Raw genomic sequence first — 22,146 nt, 5'->3', positions numbered from 1 at the left:
AATGAAATGACTGCTCAGGGTCCCAAAGACAACAAATAAAAGACGACCATCCAAACGCAGGTCGTCTTCATCCAAGCCACACTGCCTTTACCATATCACACCACTGTGTACCAACGTGAGCTCTCTGTCCTGGCGAGCGAGAGCTTCGATCTCTATACTCCATGAAAGGGAATTCCAGGATAACCAGTCACAAATACAATGCCAACAGAAAGCCCTTGAAGAAACTGAAGAATCACCCTGCGAGCTTTAAACCCAGACGACGACGCTTGAAATTGCTTCCTATGTCCATAATGCATTAGCTGTAACAAAGAGGAACAATATAAAAGGACCAGAAATTTTCTTACAATGATTAGGGTGAATTAAAATCACTTTAAAAAAGATATAATTATTGAAAAGCAGACTAAAAAAACCTACTGTCATAAGACTCAGGCTCTTTCACTTTTCAAAAAACTCAAATAAAATCCAAAGATAAATTATGTGATTAGAAATAATGAAATATGGAAAATAACAAAGAGAACTCTGCATTGATTCACAGCTGCCACAGGTAAAATATACCTAGAGAAATCTAGTGCAGTTGTGAAGATATTCCCAATCTGTATGTCAGAATAAGAGCACCAAGAAAATTCTCCTTTCATAAACATCCTGTGGGTACATATTTACCTACGGTCATCACCAGGGCACACTCTCTAGAATGGCATCGTGGACTGCAATAGTCCCGTGTCCTGTCTAGAGACCACACTAGAATGAGGAGACGACCGAATGCCAAGAATAATTTAATTAAATACACTAGACGGCAGTTTAGGTTAGAAAAAAAATGAAGGAAATAAAACTGACTCTCTCCATAGTAACTCTCTCTAGGAAACCTTAGAAATACAATATGCATTGTACTAACAGGATGTAAAGAAGTCTAAGACTCAGAGCAAAATACGAGAACGTGAATTGACAATAAAATGCTTTTATTAAGCGAGTAACTGTAAACCTGAAATGCATCAGGAATATTCTGCACAGGTATGATATACAAGTGAACCCTACCAAATGCTAAGCCCGTCAGGTCCCTACTGGGGTGCCAACCGTTTAGCTCTGGGCTCACAGCAGCCCTGGGCATGGATGCCACAGTTGAGGGAAGGAGAAGAGGACCAGCAGGGACAGAGATGAGAGAAGAAATGTGAGCACACTGAGCACTGAACAGTTTCCTTTTTGCATCACCTGAAATAAGCACAATTATGAATATGCTCTCTTAAAAATAGTTCTTACCCACACACACACAAAAAAACAAAAAACCCAAGGCCATTAGGGAAATACTATTTGTTCCAGTTCAGAGAGATACAAACACGAGACATTTATCCCCTGATAAGTCAAAAGTTGCCAACACACTACTGGAGGAATTGTTGGAATAAATCCTAAGACACAAAACATGTTGGTTAACTAACTTAATATTTAAGAATTAAAAAGAGCTAAAATGCTATTCCAAAGTTTGACAGATAGCTGTTTTCATGTAAAATTCCTCTGCTGTTTTTCACTATGTTGTAAAATTACATAAGCATGATTTTAGAATACAGTCTGATATAAAAAATATATTTTTTCCACTGGAGAAAAAGACAGCAAACATTTAAGGAGATGAAGTCTTTTACTGGAAAGGTGTTCATTGGTTGGAAAGCTACTCTCTGACAGCAGAGCTGCACCTGCACCTGCTAGCTCGCCTGTGCCAAGTGCACATGGCCCTCGAGTCACACCAGCCCCGGCAGCACAAAGCACCACCATGGCTGCCACCAGAAAAGGCTATGCTCAGCCATGGCCCTACGTCCCCTCCTATGTTTATAACTCAAGGAAAACAATGCGACACTGATGATGTGTGCTTTAAACGAGGTCAAGAGCAAAGGCCACAGACCCCTCGGAAACTGACGAACGCTTGGGTTCTCACCCAAATTGAACAATTTATACGATATTAAAATAATTTGATATCACACATGCCATCTGCTTATCAACATTTTGAATCACAATGAATGGAGGTGATAAAAAACAGATTTGGATAAAATAAAACTATGGGTCCTGTTGAATATGGAATTTCTAATTCATATTATTCTATCAAAAGTTTTCTTACAGCATATGAAAAGCTTCACATTTTTAGTCTACAAACCTAGAATTAAAAGCAATTAAAACTCAACTAATTAAATGACTAATGATGAGTTTTTCTTAATCCAGTCCCGCAAAGGATGCCATGCCACACCCGTGCTCCTTCACATTCCCATACAGTACTACTTTCCTTGGATGGACTGAGAATTAGAGGTCCTTTTCTTTCTTAAGTATTTTGTGGTTTTTAATGTAATCATCACTAGCTGGTTTGCTCTGAAAGCCTATGTCTTACAGTTCTTCCCCTTTCTTCCTCAATTTATAATACAAATTGCACACAATAGGGAGTGCTGTTATAGAGGACACCAATTACACACACCATATAGCATCTGTTGCAGAATTCACTGTAATTAAAGCCAGAGATGAGAGTTACCTTCTATTACCTAAGTAAAGACTAGACGGCTTCATGACGGCAGAATCTTCTGCAATGGAAATCTATCTGCAGCGACTTTAAGTACTGAACTTATCCAAACTGCAGTGGAAAACTGCAATTACTCTGCCTTACTGAAACGATCTAAAATGAGCACTGTTCAAAAGGAAAGAAAGAAATGAAGTGTGTTCCACTTTTGAAAGCATGTGGTAAGATCATTTCTTTTAGAATTCTGTTCATCCTGTTTCTTTGTTTCAAATGGGGGAAATTAGTTTGAAAACAGAACACAGGAAACAGTCTTTGGAACAATGCTGCTTAAAAGCAGACACAAAACACACACACTGCCCCTAACTCCCCACCCTGCCCACAGTTGCTCACTGAATCTAAAGCTACACACAACAAGTGATTTGTTTTGTGGTGAAGCAAATTTTATTTTTAACACAAACTTGATGATTCTATCACAAATTATCTACAAAAAGAAGCTAAAACTGAGAAACGTCTAATTTAGGGATCATCAGACTGGTCTTGCATTAAGACTCAAGAGAGACCACTGGAACAACGTGGGTCCCAGTTGGAAGTGGAATGTAAACGACAATTCTTACGCCAACGCCAAGTGGGTAGAGGCTGGTCTACACGACTGTGACGGGCCATTTTTACTTCCCCTCTGCAAAACTTTCTCTGGGAATGGGGACATTCTAAGTGAAGCACGATTCCAAGAGGCTTGGTAACCTCGTCAACTTACCCCGCCTGACAGCTTAATCACCCTGACCTTGGAGCTGACGTGCGGCCCATCTCCGCCACCGCTGTGTGCCCGGTGCATGACAGTCCTTTTCGTGCCGGGCTTGGCGTCTGGGGGCCGGCTCTGGAGGGACGCCACTCGAGCAGTCTGTGAGGGGGGTGGCGGCCCCTCCCCGTCTGCAGGTTTCACCTGCAGGACTTTGTGCTGAGCAGGACTCGGAGGTATGGTTCTGGCCTGTCTCAAATGTTTCAGTGGTTTCACCTGTTGTCCTTGATACTGCATGTTAGCACCAGATGGCACAAAATTTGATGTTTTGGGCTGAATATTTGAAACAGTGACATCTTGGTTTTTCACGAGAAGTCTGTTTTTCACATTCTGTCTGGCCTGTGCACCTGGGAAGGGTAACAACGCGTTACCATTGGTGGGCGAAGGTGACGATGTCTGCTCCTCTTGCTCTGCTGGGGCTGGGGGCGGATAGAGCTGCTGCTGCTGCTGTTGCTGTTGCTGCTGCTGCTGCGCCAGCCTCTCAAGCAGCTCCTTCTTTCTAGCACCAGCCTGCTGCTGCCGTCGTAGCTCCTTCTGCTTCAGGATTTCTTCTCGGAGGCGTTTCTGTTCTTCTATCTTCAAGCGATACAACCTCGTTTCTTCATCTTCATCAGGAAACTGAAATAGAAATATGAATGGTTTACTATGGAGTACGAGGCAAGGTGACCATTCCAGTCTATATCAACAAACTAAGAAAATGCACTTCCCAAAAACCCTTTAATTCAGGATTTGAAAGAAGCCATTCAAAATCCACTTACAGACTTTAAGTATAACTCCTTCCTCTGGGGAGGGAAAAAAATTACACAGCTACAGCTAATTTGGAAGATCTTATCAGAATATTAAAAACGAAATAATGTAAATTTCCACTCATTCACAAGTTTGAAGCCAATTAAACCTTCAAGATACCAAAATATGTTTTGAGTGGAAACAGCAGCAGCAGGGAGGCCATGCTGCCACACAGGTTTTATCTGGCTCTTCTCTGACGAACCAACAAAAGGGGGGGGTGTAAATGACCTGAAAGGGCCTGATTAGAACTATTGATTTTTTGTACAGAATTTTCAGCCTGATCTCAAACTCATTTGTCACAGAATAATTGGTTATAATGAACAGCACAAGTCAATCTCTCTGACCTTGAACTCATGCACTCTCCTCAGAATCAAAATGCTGCCGATTGCAGTATTGGAATATTAATGGTATATAAGGAATGTCTTTAGTATGCCAGCCCCAAACCATTCCGAAGTCTATCCAAAAATCTTTGAAAAAGTCCAGTAACTGTCATAAAAAGCATCCAATGAGGAAAGTTTATTATAAGTTAAGCATTTGTTAAAAATTGTAATAATTTTCTTTAAGAAAAAATCATAGCTATCCTCATCTACAGATCCTTTACAAAAGAATGTAATAGGATTTAACCTATCCAGAATTCAGCTATTAACAAATAAACCTTAAGAATTAGGAATTAAGACCAGAATGCAGCTGAAGTCGGCTGGTGCACCCAGAGACTGTGCACTTGACCTACAGGACACAGAGGCAGGCCCTCATTGGGGTCTGCTTGTCATTTTAGAAGCAATTCTAACCAATTCAGTTATCTAATTTCAAAGTCTAGGACAGATTTGAAAGAGCAAATTTGAAGGCAGATGAGGACTACACAAGCAGGTGTACAGAGCAAGAAGTGACATTAAGGAGAAGACAGAAAAACAGTAAGAAGAGGCCAATAGTTCAAAAGGCCCGGCTATTTGGGGAGCATAAGACCACTGGGGACATAGTAACAGGTCCAGAGGGCCCGCTGCTTCAAATGCATGAATAATTAGTATTTACTAGGATTCTTCCCCAAGCAATCAAGAAAGAGTGAAAACACATTCAAGAATATAGGTAGAAATACTTCTAAATAGATTTGTCCTTTACTGTATCATTATCAATTGGGTGAATATAAGAAAATAAACGACATTTACCTAAGCAAAACAAATAGAACATTTTTTTAAAAAGTAAAAAAATTTTACTCCTAGTCCCATTCTATGTGCACAGAAAATTAAAAGCAAACAAATTAAGACACTCAACTTGTACTCTGGCTACCTGCAAGTTCCATTTCACACACAAAGCATCCGTCTGACACTACAGAAGCCTTCTTCAGAAGTCTGCCTAAATCAAGTGTTATGAAAGGGACAGCCACACGTGGCTAGTGGTATGCCTACACAGCCACTTTCTCACTTTATGTAGACACTATTTTTATAAAAGTAAAGTGTATGTGACTTAATTTTCTTGAAGCAAATCAGTTTACACACACAAGTTAAGAAAAGCTATATAAACTAAAAGCAGGATAAAATTTTCAGCAAAGACTTCTTTTCATTAACTATCCCAATCCAGTTTGTAAATCTACATTATTTTTTCATACATTATTTTAAAAGCAAAAAAGTCACCCTTCTTCTAATAAGATCTTATTAAATGTTAACTCAATATTTTGACTTTATATTTACATTTCTGATTTGGTAACATTACAGTACAACTGCTACAATAATTTATGAGAAGAAAATCTGACCACTCTCCCCCAATTTAACTGATTCAAAGACAAAACCAGTCGTAACTGGTTTTTATATAATTAAGAAAACATGACTTGCCTATATTCTTATTTGGAGAAACTCTTCAAGCCATTATTCTTTTATCATATTAAGTTAATACATGTACGATACTCATTATTACGTTGTATATAAATTTTATTAGTATTAGTATAACTTCTACATACTCATCTTTTACTACATCCCAGGTGCATACACCCAAAAGTTACGGAAATGGAGGCCTGTGAGAAGTGAAGTAACTTGCTCAGGGTCACAGTGCTAGCCATGGTGCATCACTCTGAGGGCGTGTTTCTAACCTATGCTACACTAGACTCCTATGCTTTGTTAGAACCCACGTTTTACAGATACTGCCCAAGTTCTGTATCTGTACTTCTAGGGAACAGCCCAGAACTGAATCTTGACTGCACGGAAGCATTAGACAAGCACACCCATTTCTTTTATAGGAGACCAATGGCCTCAAGGGGTTTGTCCCAGCCACAAATTTTACTAATAGTTAACAAGAGATAATTAAAAAGTTCATGACCAACACTGCACTGACTAATACTGAGTCACCTCTAAGCAAAAATAATCATTTTTTTGGCCAAACCAAATCAAGTGCAAATAAGATCTCAATTGGAAACCATGTAAAATACTGACTTGCATTTATTATTTACTCTTAACAACATTTATACCTATTTAAAAATCAGCAACACTATATACAATTCAAAACAATACAAACTCCCCCAAAAATCTAATTTAAAAGCCAAAAGTAAAAGTGGTCCTACCTTCTAGCAGTTCACAGTATAAAACAAGAACAAGTCACAGAAACGTAACAGTATATATCAGGGGTCAGCTAACTACAGCCCACCAGCCAAATCAAGCCAAACACTTGATTCTGTCGTCAAGTTTTACTGGAACACAGCCACGCCCACTGATGTAAGAACTGTCTAACTGCTTTTGTGCTAAAACAGCAGAATTGAATAATTACAAGAGACAGTTTGGATTATATAGCCTAAAATATTTATTATCTGGTGCCCTTTAAAGAAACAGTTTGCTAAGCCCTGATATATACAGACTCTATAGCATAACCGTGCAAACATATACAGTCTAACAGCGTAAACCAGTGAGAATGGAAGCATGTCTTACATGAATATGGCTGTTAGGTTAAAACAAGGACCCAGCTGAAAAAAAGTGGGAAGATTTTGTGCATTAGTCACTGGATGAGAATGTACTAAGAGGTACAAGTTAATTATAAGGCTTCCTGTTTGAGATCAAATATTATTTTTTAATAAAATAGTCCTACCTCTGGTTCTGTTTTTGCTTCTTCTTTAGGTTGAACCACAGGGCTAACTGGCTTGACTTTCACTTCAGTCTTCCCCTGTGCATTCCTGGACCCCACCCCAGGCCTCGAGGGTGGTGACGTGCTGATAACAGGTTTTACTTGAGCTGCAGGTGTGGAGGAGCAACGACTGTTACTCATTTCTATAACATGTGATGGTGCTATTGGTAATTCACGCAAATTACTGTTTCTTGGAGCAGTTGGCTGCATTTGCTGCATTGGCCGTTTGGTTACATTCTGAGAAGTTGTATTCTATCATAAGAAGAAAGAAATTCTAATTACAACTGGAAACTTTGGAGAAAGAACATAATAAGGCATATTATTAGATAAAAATATTAAAAAACTATTCTCATTAATAAGTTACTTCTCTTTTGGGGGGCGGATACATTTCCCATTGGTAGACTTGTTTTTACGTGTTAAGTGTTTCCTGCTCTACACAGCAGCATGCCCTACTGTTAAGAACTGGGACTGGTAAAGGTATCATATTGCCTACAGAGAAGGACATCTTTATGGAAATTACACCAGGTAACTGCAGTTGGTGCCTGAGTACGGGGACTGACATTTTTAACAGAATAGACAGAGCCAAAAAAGGACTCCACTTGCACAAGGAGTTGGCTGGACTAACGGCACCACCACTTTTACTGGGTCCCCTAAATTCAAGCTGGGACAATAAAAGAATCAAGCATTAAGTCAACGTCCTAAGAAAAACTACTTCCTGAAGGAGAAAGACGCCCCAAAGTTTTATCCAAGACGAAATTCTCAGTCATGTTCATTCTCGGGATTCTTAAGAGACCCAACACCTAGAGGAGTTTATAGATACGAGAGATGGCTGAAGGAGGATTGAGCTCCAAGACTGCTCGGGTTAGTGTTTTTTTTTTGTTTTTTTTTTTTTTTAAAGATTTTATTTATTTTATTTTTCCCCCCAAAGCCCCAGCGGATAGTTGTGTGTCATAGCTGCACATCCTTCTAGTTGCTGTACGTGGGACTCGGCCCCAGGATGAACGGAGAAGTGGTGCCTCGATGCGCACCCGGGATCCGAACCCGGGCCACCAGCATCGCAGCGCGCGCACTTAACCACCAAGCCACAGGGCCGGCCCTCGGGTTAGTGTTTAAAGAAACAAGCTGGGGGGCCAGCCCAGTGGTTAAGTTTGTGCGCTCCACTTGGGCAGCCCAGGGTTCGCAGGTTCGGATCCCAGGCGCAGACCTACGCACCAGTCATCAAGCCGTGCTGTGGCGGCGTCCCATATAAAGTGGAGGAAGATGGGCACAGATGTCAGCCCAGGGCCAGTCTTCCTCAGCAAAAAGAGGAGGATTGGCAGATGTCAGCTCAGGGCTAATCTTCCTCACACAAAAAAAGACAAGCCGGGGGTGTAATCCGCCACTATTCTAACAAGACGAAACCTAGGTTACAAAGCACTCTCCTCCCAAAGCTAGAAATCCTTTATTTCCTGTATCATTTTAGTCTTAATGTTACTTTAAGAAAGCAAGGGACAGGGCCAGCCCCGTGGCTTAGCGGTTAAGTGCGCACGCTCAGCTACTGGCGGCCTGGGTTCGGATCCCGGGCACGCACCGACGCACCGCTTCTCCGGCCATGCTGAGGCCACGTTCCACATACAGCAATTAGAGGGATGTGCAACTATGACATACAACTATCTACTGGGGCTTTGGGGGAAAAAAAAGGAGGAGAATTGGCAATAAATGTTAGCACAGAGCCGGTCTTTCTCAGCAAAAAGAGGAGGATTAGCATGGATGTTAGCTCAGGGCTGATCTTCCTCACACACACGCGCGCGCGCGCACACACACACACAAAGCAAGGGGCAGGTTTGAGAAAAACTGAGATTAAAAGTAGCTCAATGAGATGCTGGCAGCTCAAGGTCAAAAGGGACAGTACTAAAGGGACCCACCAGCCACCTTTAGAGCCTGGACCCCACCACCAGCCTCCTTACAGAGGCGCTACAATGCAGGACAAGGCAATAACAGCAACGCTGTCTCCTGTGTTTAAGACAATACGCATTTCCCAGTTTCTTTTGATGCATGACAAGCCACACATTTGCTGACGGTACTTGAGAGCGAAACCTCAGAAATAAATGCACCATTCATCCCCCACAGTTAGAGAGAAGCTCCGCGAAGGCAGGAAATCTGTCTCTTTTGTTCACTGCTGTATCCCAGGAACTAGAGTAGTGCCTGGCAACAGAGGACAGCCAATAAATTCTTCCTGAATTCATTTACTTATTTATTCAGAGCTCAAGGAGATAGAGATAATTTATGCATCCAAAAATAAGCCACCGGCAAAGGTAGTGACTGTCACTCAAGAGTATTTTCTAAAGTTATGTGCCTATTAGTTCATAATATCATCTTTCGCTACAGGAATATCTAGACATACAAAAGTAAGATGCTGAAGTAAATGATATTAATACAGTCTTTCAGGCACAAAAAGGACATTATTAATTTCTGTAGTCAAGAAAATCAATTTCCAAAACAGTTTTTTAAACATACATTCACTTCAGAAAAATGTACTACATATGTTTAATTAATTAAATCAGAATTAGAAAATATTCCAACTCAAAGTACTGCCCCTAAAGCTCTGAGACTTACAAGGCACCCTCTGAAGACAGCTGAAGACAGATAGAGACTTACATGCCTTAGCCCCTGGCGCTGGGGGCACTGCATTCGGCTGCTGTTGGGTTGAGGCTGAGCTGTCTGCATATGAGGCCTGAACTGGGGCTGAGCCATGGGCATCAGAGGCGGAGGAGGAACGGAGAGGTGGTGGTGGTGCTGGTGCTGCTGTGGCTGGTGAGGAGGCTGGTGCTGCGGCTGTGGAGGTGGCGGCTGGTGCTGCGGAGGCGGCTGGAGTGGGGGCTGGTGCTGGGGCTGGAGTGGGGGCTGCTGCTGCTGGGGCTGGGGCTGGGGCTGGTGTGGAGGAGGCAATGGGGGGTGCAGGGGCCCCTTCCATGCCAAAAGAAAGAGAAACAACAGTTTATAAGTGTATATAGTAGTTACGTTGCAATTCAGCCATTTCCTTAAAAACCCCAACACCAGAAGGAAACTTTAAGTGATACTAAAATTTCATTTTAGATTTGTTGATGAAGGTAATATTATCTTAAATGCAGTAATAAGCCAAAAGCTACTATCTTACATTTTATATTTGCTCTAAATCCTTTTAATCCTGAAATTCCAGGACTTTGTCCTAAAGAAATAACTAAAGATGCAAGCAAACACAACCTCAAGAATGTCGCCTGCAGCATTTCTAATATGACAGTACTGAAACCAGTAAACAAGTGCAAAACATATGACAGCCATAAAATGTAAACTTGTGCAGCATTTTTAAATGATGCAGTGCAAGGTAATTCATTGACATGAGAAGATCACAATAACATGTTTAACCGGAAAAAGAAAAGCATGGTATGAGCATGCATGCACTAAAAAGACAGAAAACACATAACCCCAATCTCAGTGGTGACTGTTTCTAGACGATGGGGTTACTCAGTTTCCTTTTTAAATACTTATCTATACTAAAATATTTCTGCAATGGAGATTATTCATTTTATTTTTTTAATAAAAAGAAAAATGAAAAAACGTTTTATCCTACTTTGATACCCTAAATAACAATTTTCCTTTTTTCACTTTAGACATATAGTCTATGTGTTTCTAAATAGGTGCGTATCATCATTCTATACTTTAATAGTAAACTTTAAGTACAAGAAGAAACATACTGGCTAAGACAGAAATCACAGATGCTCAAGGCAGCCCACGAAACACAGCCTATCAGCAGAGGGCACTCAAATCTTTCAAATAATGAGGGAACAGCAACACTTTTTTTCCTCCACGCAAAGAATCTTTCCACTACATACTGCAGCAATACAATTTGACAAAGAACTTTATTTCCATCGGTAAACCTTTTAAGAATCTTGCAATGATGAGCAAAGGTATTATCAAAAAGTGTTAATTTTATTAGCAGTGTATCCTTTAAAAAATCTTAATACTGAACTTTTTCAGTTCCCAGAAAATGACAATCACTTTTTATATTTCTCCTATGATTAAGGAGACAACATTGTCAAAAAAGTTGTCTTTAATACACAGTATATTTAAGATTAATACCCTCACTCTTTCCCCACATCTTAGTAGACTAGAATAAAAACGTGCGTTCATTTTATGAAACACAAAGACACAAAGCTGCAGGTGCGCTCCTCCTTGCGGTTGGCTGGTGAGGCGTACCTGCAGACTAGGCTGTGCGTGGGTGGGCAGAAACGGCTGTCCCGGTCCAGGCAGGAAGGGCTGTCGAGGAGGAATGAAAGGCCGTGCGGCTGCTGACCCCGGCTGGCTAAAGTGAAGAATGCCCACTGGACCTGGAGGTTGGAGGGCTGGCCTTACGGGCCTCTCTCTGGGGAACACTGGCTGCTGTCCTTGCTGATTAAACGCTGGTCCAGGCTGAGTGAATGGCAAGGGACTGGGAGTGGGCACAGGGTGACTACTGCTAAGAAGCGTGGGGGGAGGTGGCGGTGGAGGGGGACTTCGCTGTTCCAGAAAGAGATGACTGGGGAACCTTGGTTCACCTGAAACTGAACAGTAGTACACCATTACCCTCTGGTTCTATAGTACACACACTTCACAGAAAAGCAATTTCACGTACTATCTTACTATAGACAAAAATTACAAGTGGTGGCAGGATATAAATGTTTGAAAAGAATTCTAGATTTTGCTGCTATTTCTAGATTACTTCAATAGTCATTTTCTATAGATGATTTCCTCCTTCGTATGAGATTTTCACACTTCAGATACCAACAACATCCAATTTTAGCATTTGAAATGACAATGCAGAAGCACCGTGGTACAAAAATGTGATGCTCTTTTAACAAAATCTCTTATTGGGAGCTATATTCAGTTTAACACATAAATGTCTTTAGGCACATCACCCCATCCGGGTTTGTTCCGTTACTCTGCATCACCCTTTACCTCCTAGGAAGAAAGGGTCTCGCTCCTGGGGAGGGGGTGGGGCTCTCCACTGGTCCTGAAGAGGAAGGCGTGGGGGCTGGCTAAAACTGTTGGGAACGGGTCCAGGTGTGTGCTGTGGAAATTCTGGAGGGCCCTGAAGGATGAAAGGCAGGAAAATAAACTGTGATTTTCAGAAACGTATACACAGTTCCAAGTTTCCCTCTGAAAACATCAAGTAACTGATCTCCTGTAGCCCCCAGCCCCCATATATAAACCTACATGTTGCAAAATAAGCAATTCTGCCGAAACGAAACAGTCAAACATCAGAATGCAGCATCTAAACATTAAGTCCCTGTTTTAATATTCCTACAGCACAACAAGAACATTATTTTTAAGCTTACTGAAACCTTACTGACCTTCTTGCCCAGTAACCCGAAAGACTAAATGTCTACTTCCCATGTTCCTGACACCGATCTTCTCAAATATGCCATTCTTTGCTACCTTTTTAACACAACCATAAGCTACAGCTATGAAGCTGCTTTACTTCAAAAGAAGAAAAAGAAATTGAATTCGTACCATAACAAAAATCAGCAACCTCTGACGAAACAGTGAAATGTTTAATGAAATGAAAATGTGAAATGTTTATGAAACCACATTACTACAAAAGAAATATTACACAGTTGGATTCTGTCGGATAAAAAATTTTGACCTCCTATAGATTAACATTTTTCAATGACTACGTATCACTAGCAGAACTCTATAGAAAGAAACTAAAATCACTTCATTTTTTAGTTGGCCTTTCAAGTACTCACGGAGATTTTTTAAAACACTGCATTTGCTTAATTTAAGAAAGCCTCACAGTTTTTTTTACTTCTCCAGAAAGAACTAATTAATTATAAATATCATCAAAATAATTTTCATTTAATAACACCTTGTTCTTTAAAACTCATCCCGTATTTCTCAACTTTTTAAAATCACACTCCTTTCTCATAAACTTAAAATCCTAATACCCTTTCTGTCACTTCATTACTAATACATTAGCTGTTCCCTCTAAATATGACATCATTTTATAACGTTGAAAATGCTTTTGCAAACTACAATGGCCTTCCTTCTCTCTTCGAAAGTCTGCTCTACCCATGGCACTGTAATAATGCAAAATGAACACCAGTATACACACCACAAACCCGTAAAACCGCTGGCTATATGATGTTAAAAAATTATGTTTAAACACAAATATTACATCTTCATAAAAATACAGATATTAGGGACTTAGTGAAACATGGGGAACAGACAGTCCCAAAGCTTAAATTCTTGTAGTCTTGGTCTACCACTTTAGGTGAAATCAAGGAAATTCTCACCTTACCAATGTTTGTTTGACATTAGGGAACATCACTTCTCACTCTAGATAAAGGCCTCAGTTAAGATAACGATCAAAGCACTAAACATCAGTAACTGAGAAATGTAAGATTTATAAGTGAGAATACACACTGTATACATTCATACTAAATTAGAAAGTTTTTTTTACCTCTAATAGATGTACAGTAAATAAATGTATAAATAAATAAATGTTATCATAATGTTAATTTGATACTTTACTGATATGATGCTTTGATATGGATATTCTTCGATATTTAAAATTTTTACTGGGGCCCGCCTGGTGGCGCCAGCGGTTAAGTGCGCACGCTCTGCTGCGGTGGCCCGGGGTTCGCCAGTTCAGATCCCGGGCGTGCACCGACGCACCACTTGTTAAGCCATGCTGTGGCGGCGTCCCATATACAGTAGAGGAAGATGGGCAAGGATGTTAGCCCAGGGCCAGTCTTCCTCAGCAAAAAAGAGGAGGCTTGGCATCGGATGTTAGCTCAGGGCTGGTCTTCCTCAAAAAAAAAAAAAAAATTTTACTATAATAATATGCTAGAAAAGTATTTCTAATAGCATAGGCTATCATACATTGTTACTTATTAAATCTGCATTAGGAGTTTCAATGGACTTGCCTCTTCTTCCACTGCCACATTCTTTCCTCTTCTTTTAAAAATATTCTTATTTTTTGTTTGAAGTCAGTGAAATACATGGTGTGCCTTTGCATGTGTATTTCACCAGGTAACTTAAATAGAACATTTATTAATAAAGTATTTATTTATAAAATACAGCATTAGTATTCTGTCTTTAGTTTTACATGTCAACTTTTTTCTTACATACACATGTATTTCAAAAGGTGTTCTGAAATAATCTTCAAAACTTTCTGGATGATAATAAATTAGCAATCAAGGTCCTGACATTATTTCAAAAAAAAAATGTTTACATCATTTTTCTTAGAGTGCATAGAAAATAAAAAGTTGCCTGCCCTCTGGTTTGTGGCAAGGTTTGACTGGTCACACTGCCTCCAATCCATGCAATTTGACCATACAAATTAGCAATGCACACCCAAAGTAAAACCCATTTTCCATTAAACAGCTTGGGGGAAGGGACAGCAGGAAAGAGTGTCAAACAGATAAATACAGAGAGACAGATAAGATTCATTAAAATAATTTACATTCAGAAACACAAAACCCATAGATTAAAACTATGCTCCTGAGACACTGAGAAGGGACAACACCACAGCCTAAACCAAGCTTTTGGATGCAAAAGGTAAAAGAAATCACTGAAATTTAAAATTTCATTTAAAAATAAAAAACACGTATTTTTCATGAGGTTTTTGCTTACAAATAGTAAAATATTAACACCTATCTGAAGAAAAATGGAAATACATTTTCAACCTTTAAAGTGTGATAATAAATAATAGCTCTGTTCAAATACTTGAGTTGTGGTCATTCATAAGTAGGTGTGTGCTGGTTTGCATCACGTCACAATAACAGGACTGTCTACATGTGGGTTTGGTGGGGTAGATCCCAGCAAGGGAATGGTGCCTGTGAAAAGCCCCAGAAAAGCCCCTCAGGCACACAAGTGGCCCGTCAGCAGGAGGACTGGTGCCACTGAGAAGGTCTAAGGGAACTGGCCTGGACAGCCCTCAGAGTCCAAGTCAACTCTTGGAAACAGTGGATCTGTCCGTGTTCTTAGAATCATGCAACAAGTTGAAAGACCAAGTCGTAAACCTGGGCTGGCGCTGGAACAAACTACAATGGAATCTGTGGATCCGTCTGCCATGCTGGGTGTAAGGTGGCATTGGGATGGGTCCAGGAGAGGGAGACTCAGGAATGGCTTGGTGAAGCACAGGATCTGGGACTAGGAACTTGGTAACCTGGTGGGTTACCTGGATTCAATGTCAATTCTCTTGCTTCTCTGGCTGGTCTTATAGCCCAGTGGAAGCCAGGTGAGAAGACTTGAGAACCGAGTCAGAGACCATGCCCAAGTCTGGACAGGTGCATTCTGAATCAAGGCCAGGTCCGAGCGCTGGCAACAAGAGTGGGAGATAATTCTTTCTACTTACCAAGGATTCTCAGCCTGTGTGTATATGAGCCAACCCCTGACACACTCCCCACCATATGGTGACTAACCAACAATTGCAGTGATCTGCCAAGGATTTAAATAAACAACCTTGGTGAAACCAACATAAGCCAGTCGAGTAATGATACTGTACGAGTCTCTACCTCAGAGTAAAGACAGATGAGGGCCCCTGGGTCCATGAGTTCTTTGGCAGGACAACAGTGACTTTCATCAGCTGCAGCTCACACACTGCGTACCAGGACCTGTACAGAGCCCTCGACCACCTGAGCTCATGAGTGCACAGCACAGTGATGGTGGGGGGGTGTGTCCTATTTCACAGCCAAGAAAATTGAAACCCAAGACATTACATAATTTGCCCAAGGGGACATCATTCTATTTATTTAAAATCAGAGATTTCAATATCAAGAAAAGCAAGTTGAAACTCCTACAAGGGTTCCTTTTACTCATGACATGATGAAAATGCAGCAGGGGAAGTCTCAACCCCTACAATAAAAATCTTATAAAAACTACTAAGTTTGGAGATTTTAAAAGCCAAATTTTCCCGACTTAGATATGAAAATGATAGTCTACATCCAACTCAGAACTGTGAATTCTGGAAACCATCACATCATATACAAACTTTCACATTCCATCAATTTCTTTGGAAAATGTTCACTCTATGCTTCTGTCTCAGCCAAAATGTGAAATCGCTACAGAAAAAGGCTTCTTTGCTAAACCCTCAGTACAGAAACTTCATTTTCTCCTGTCCCTACTTCATTCTCTTGCCAGCTGCCTGTCTTGCAGGAGACCCCCCCGCACATGTGGGCCACAGATGGACCCGACCGTCCTGCCTCTCTACACCCTACTGAGCGCTGTGGATGAAAAAATCTCCTTACACTGAATTGGAATCACTGAAGTTTATGTTTAATTTTAACTGGTCCACCAATGTCTCTGGGCAGTTTTTCACCTGTTCCTGGTCAGCTCCTCCCACTACCCAGGATATTTTCCAATCTTTGAGCATCGTTTAGTACCTTGGCCCTCATAGGCCTGCCCTCGAACACTCCTACTGGGGAAGTTGCTTCCTACCCCCAGGCTGACAGGGATTCCCTGTCCCCTCAGTGCCCTCTGCAACCTGGCTTCCTTTCTGTCCCGTCTGCTTTCATTCACCTACAGCTACACCTACAGAGCTTTCTAGCGTGAATAACGTGCTTGCTGCTAATTTTTAGTAGCAGCAGACTATTTGTTAAAAAAAATTAATTCTTACTCTATTACTGAATGTGGTCAGATTTTTCATTAAAAAAATAGAAACAGTATGTTGAATTATAACAGGAGTTCAAAGTATTATTCTACTGATTTGTTGACCACTTTCAAGCTGAACTACAGTCAGCACGCTTCAGGGCTCTCGCTCAGTAGCGGCCTCAGTCACCACTACGCTAGTGAGTTAGTTAACAAACAAGCACAGACACAGGGAGACAGCACCAGAAAAGGACAGGAAGAGTAGAACGTACTTCCCGAGCAAGGAGAGCCCTTTGGGGCTATTTCCACTCAGCCCTTAAGTACTGTGTTGTAGTAATAGCCAGACAGCAGCAGCACTCATCGCGAGAACTTTTTATCAACTTACAACTGGTTCACCAATTCCGTAGAAGGATAAAGCCAAGCCCCATTTCTCAGTTCTTCAGAATCACTGTAATTATACACCACTACCGACACAGCACTGCTCTCTACTCTCCCAGCTCAGCCCCACTTCCACTTCCTTCCGGTGCAAGCAACTACAGGACACACTCTGTGTTCACAGTATCCACAGCTGCGTCACCACTACCTAGAAGGCAGAACCCAGCCCCACACATAGGAAGCATCACTACAGAACGACTTCTGTAGCTAGCGTTTCTTCACGCAGCTTCACGGAAGCCAGGGACTGGCAGTTTCTCTTTACCTTACTTCCTCAACTTTGCTCACAATTAGAAGAAGCTTGGAAGAGGTTCCTGACTTTTCCGTCTTGACTAATAAACATGGCTTTCTTCATTATTTAACATGGGAAGCCCCAATATTTACTACTACTTTTCTTACCAGGCTCATATCGTACTGGGCTTACAGAGATTTGGAAAATACTCAGTTTCTTCTGAAATCTGTAGTATTTATAAATTCCATGATTGCGTTTTAGTGCCACAATTCTCGTCCCCTGCTGATGACGCTCTGAAGAGCTTCATCACGTAGCTTCATCGTGCAGCTGCTGCAACAGGGCTCTTTATGACCTTCTTTTCCTCCTTCCATTAGAGAGTTAATTCCAAGTCCTCCAAAAGACAGGCTTTCTCATTACAGATAAGGCCAAACGTAACTGGAAAGTAGACTGGCTTCCACTTCCATGTAAGTAGAAGGTCTGCTGAGTTTTGAGGCTGACTTTGCACAGGTTGAGATCAGGGAAAGTATTCTCTCCTCAACCTCACCCTTTTTGAAAAGGAAGCAGTTACTGAATTACAAGAATGAACTCCAAGAGACCAATGTGGTTAGTTTTCAATAAAAATTTCAAGCTGCCTGAGAACTGGATACATTACTTCTTGGGTCTCTAAGCACTTTCAGATTTCCTGGGAGATTATTTTAAATATTCATAACTTCTAAAGACATTTTTTTTGTATTAAACTGAAAATATACTGGGATCATGAATCTTACACCCTCTGGAATTTCAATACCATGATTTTCATCTCTTCCCCAAACCTTCTTTCCTTTTACTAATTATCCATGTGCTATCTAACCACATATACACAAGCATTCAAATGTCAGCAATATATAACAAGCTCCCCAACTTCTTTCTTCATCAGTTAACACTTAACCAGATGATCCTTCATCCTAAAGGCATTATCTAATCCAGTGACTGAGAAAGTGGACCTGGCACTAGACTGAGGGGCTCTCAGGCCTGCATCTTCCAGTCCCTACTCACTAGCGGAGCCCTAAGGACGTGACTGAACCTCTCTGGGCCTTGGTTTTCTCATCTGCAAAACAGGGATAACGGATAGTACCTATCTCATGGGAAAAGATGAAAAAAGACATGTGAAGTACTTAGGACAGTATCCAGCAAGTAACAGAAGCTCACCACGCTTGCCATTACCATTTTCACATGACACTTCTGCAGACAGCATCCTGTACTGTAAATATATAATACATAGCTTCTGACAATTTACATGTGTCCTTATAAGGTGAAAGACAAATCAGCATAGATCCCTTTCCTGCATTCTCATTCTGAGTTCAAACCAGAAAGACTTGACAGGTAAGACATCACCAAGTCCTAGTAATTTTACCCTCTAAATCTCTCTCAAATCCACTCCCACTTCTCTCTGCCCTTCACCTGACAAATGCATGAGGGCTGAGACCATGTCTGTTTTATTCACCAATATACTTCCATGCTTGGCACAGAGCCTGGCACACTTATAAATATTTAATGGATGAATAAACTGCCTATTCCTAATAGCATGGTAATCCTAGCCCCACACTCTACTCTGGAATACCACAGCATGTGAAACAACTGGCTGCCCACAAAGCACACAGACAGTTAGTGAAAGACTGAATGCTTCAGGAAGGAAATAAAGGAGGTTAGAATATACTGACTTAGATGCAAGGAAGCCCCTGAGGCTTTTGGGCTGAGCAGCCCTGGAACACACACCGTGCACTAGGAGCAAAGAGAAGCCAAGATCAACAGAACTTAATTCTCTCACTTAACTGTAGGACAGAAATCATTTTCACTTGTACTGTAATGATGTAATAATTAGAGAGGAAAAGTGAGATGAACATGGAGACTGTTCTCCACCCTGCAACCATTTCCCTATTTTTGGAGAACACAGTTGTTCCTTGAAGAACGAAAATTAGGTGGATAGTTTGTCGGTAAACTTCCAACACTGCTGTTAAGGAGCAAAGCCCAAGGCCAGATTCCCCTTCTTGGCTGCAGATCAAACTGAAGAATCATACACCTATAAGATACATGACACTCATAAAAACCACACAAGAGCACTCGAGTAAAATAAAAAATGCTTCATTTTACTCGAAAGGTGGTGCTTAGAGATAATCGTTCACTCACTCATACAATAACAACAAAGCATTTTTACAGGGTCAATCCTAAAAGTAAATACACATCAGTAAGTTAGAACTATATTCCTTAAGTCAGAAAATACTCAAGGAAAGGTAAAATATAGTAGGAGTAAATTTTCATAATGGCAAACTTTATCATGCTACCCAAAGAGCATGATACAGGTATAGGCATATATCTATAAATAACATATAATAAATATGGAAATACAAAGCCATTTTCTAGAACTTGGGCAAATCTGGATATATAGGTATACATATCTATATGTATATATACATTTGGATATATAGATAGATATACATATCCAAATTTGCCCAAGTTCTAGAAAATGGCTTTATATCTAAGGATGGAAGTCAACAGAAAAAGTGAAAATAATTATCTTATTACTGTTATAGGACCATTAATACTAATAAAATATAAATCCATATCTATGATGCTATTTGGCTTTATATAAAAATTAGCCGCCCTCCTCCTCAACAGGACAGAGACTGCCAGCATTCACCACGTCCATGCTCACATCCTCTTCCCGAGCACCAGCTAGGCTCCATTTTCCAACCAGTCCTGCAAGGCAATGTGCTCGCGTGACTGAGGTCTGGCAAATGGAATGTGAGCAGAAGTGATATGGGCCAGTTCCAGACCCGGTCAATTAAAAATAACCTCCCACAAACAATCCTCACTCTTTCCCCACCTGCCAGTGAATGGAGAGGCCTCTGAGGGCCAGAGGAAGGAGCCCGGAGGGTGACTGGAATGAGAAATAAACTTCACGGTACCAAGCCGCTGAAAGTTTAGGGCTATGAGGTCAGTCCACTCTAGCTGATACTCCCGTGCTGGACACTCTGGGGCCATCACCGGATCTCCTTTATTGTGCTGGTGCCACAGGCCCCAGCAGCTGCAAATGCTGTCCTGGCAGATGGGCACTGCTTCTTTAAGGACTGCCTGACACAGCCCACAGCCCTCTGCCCCAGGGTGGACAACTCTGAGGTAGGACATTTGCTCCAGGGTCCTCCACGCAAGGATCAGGCCGGGGCTGGAGACTCTGACCTGAAACCCCATCTTAGCCCAGTTCCACCCACTTCCTATCCCACATTACCTAACCCTGCGCACTCAAATCCCCATCTTGGACTCTGCTGCTGCCGACCTAAGGTTCAGCCCACTCCTGCTGCTGCTAGCTAACTCTGCAGAGAGCTTCTCTGCTGGCTCACTCAATTCTTATAACAATCCTAAGAGGCAGGGATTCTGCTCACAGAACTCTTTTGAGCATTTACATAACTTGTACACAGTGCAAGGTTAGAAAGCGGCAGAGCCCGGACTCACACAGGGTCACCTATCTCCAGAGCACTACACTAACCAACTAGGCTATCTATTGCTTGTTATGAACAGCAAATGTTAGTTTTTACATTCCCTTATCTGTCTCAATGTTTTATAATCACATATCTATAGGTAATTGTGTGAGAATGTGTGTGTGCTTTAGAGTCAAGAAAACCAATAAGAACTATATCAAGTCAAAAGTCAGACAGTCATGGATATTCCATGGCTGGACTGAATGGGTAAAAGAAATTAGCAGTTCTTATCTGATCAACATATGAGAGATTGATAAAGCAGGGTAGGACCAGAGATGCTATCTACAGTTTAGAAAGAAATAGCTGACTCAAGTTGAGCAAACAAGGAAATTTCTGGCTTTAGAAGTTGGTTCAATAGAATAAGAATGGAAAAAGAGGGTTTTTGTGGGCATAACCTTGAAACTGACACCAGAAAGATGTGGTAACCTGGAGCAGCCAGGCGGAGGGCAGCCAGTGCCATTTAAGGTGATGGCAGCTCATGCACAGGCCCTAAAGAACTGAAACACACACTGAGCTGTACAGATGAGGGAGGCCAACAATGGAAAAGAGACCGTTTTAATGGTAAATGCATCAAATCCAATGAGGAAAAAGCCCATTTCCAAGACGACAAATGCCTGCATAAGGGCCAGGTGGCAGCGGGATTAGGAAAAAAGGGCAGATAATACCAGATATTATTCAGAAAGAAAGTCAACGACTGATATGTGAAATAAACCAGAGTGACAACGGTCACGACCCTGGAGATGTCCGATCCCGCGGGACACAAGGAAGAAACCGTCTGGGGTAGACGCGCAGGCCCCTCACAGCCTCCATTTGCCTCAACGGATAACAGAACCTGCGAGTTTGACTACTTAAATAAACCGAAAAATTCTAAGCTTTAAGATCCTGAAAGCTGCTTATCGACTGTTATCAGTATTGCCCTTCTGAAACAGAAGAGAAAGTTAACAAACAGTAGCTATCATTAAGCTCACAGCACCATTTTTCCTCACTGTTTTCTCTGTTTAATTTTGAACACAGATGTCACCTTCTTTTTCTCTATTTATACAACTTAAATTCTGGCCATAAGTTTTAGCCACATGGAAAAGATTGCTAATTGCTTCCCTAGTATAATTCTCACTTCTTCTTGAGTAACAGAAGGACACACTGTACTCAGCTCAAACACTACAAATTCCACCTTGTCAGCAGGGTTAGGTTCTGGCCCACCAACAGA

At 41.2% G+C, this 22,146-nt stretch overlaps 1 protein-coding gene across 5 annotated transcripts in view; it reads right to left on the bottom strand.

The window, feature by feature from the left end:
• Positions 1 to 22,146, bottom strand: part of RBM33 (RNA binding motif protein 33) — a 152,896-nt gene that overhangs the window by 33,668 nt on the left and 97,082 nt on the right. For all 5 annotated transcript variants that reach the window (XM_087433658.1, XM_087433637.1, XM_087433643.1 and 2 more), the window contains 5 exons: positions 12,126 to 12,258; positions 11,388 to 11,731; positions 9,810 to 10,118; positions 7,137 to 7,424; positions 3,243 to 3,902 (listed from right to left, as the gene is read on the bottom strand). In XM_087433658.1, the coding sequence (XP_087289784.1) occupies positions 3,243 to 3,902; positions 7,137 to 7,424; positions 9,810 to 10,118; positions 11,388 to 11,731; positions 12,126 to 12,258 (1,734 nt within the window). The remainder of the gene's footprint in view (positions 1 to 3,242; positions 3,903 to 7,136; positions 7,425 to 9,809; positions 10,119 to 11,387; positions 11,732 to 12,125; positions 12,259 to 22,146) is intronic.

The sequence above is a fragment of the Ceratotherium simum genome, chromosome 1 (genome assembly GCF_057802395.1).
Source record: "Ceratotherium simum simum isolate JZ-2026a chromosome 1, ASM5780239v1, whole genome shotgun sequence".
In the NCBI taxonomy this organism is placed as follows: domain Eukaryota; kingdom Metazoa; phylum Chordata; class Mammalia; order Perissodactyla; family Rhinocerotidae; genus Ceratotherium; species Ceratotherium simum.
This window is presented reverse-complemented; position numbering and strand designations above follow the sequence as displayed.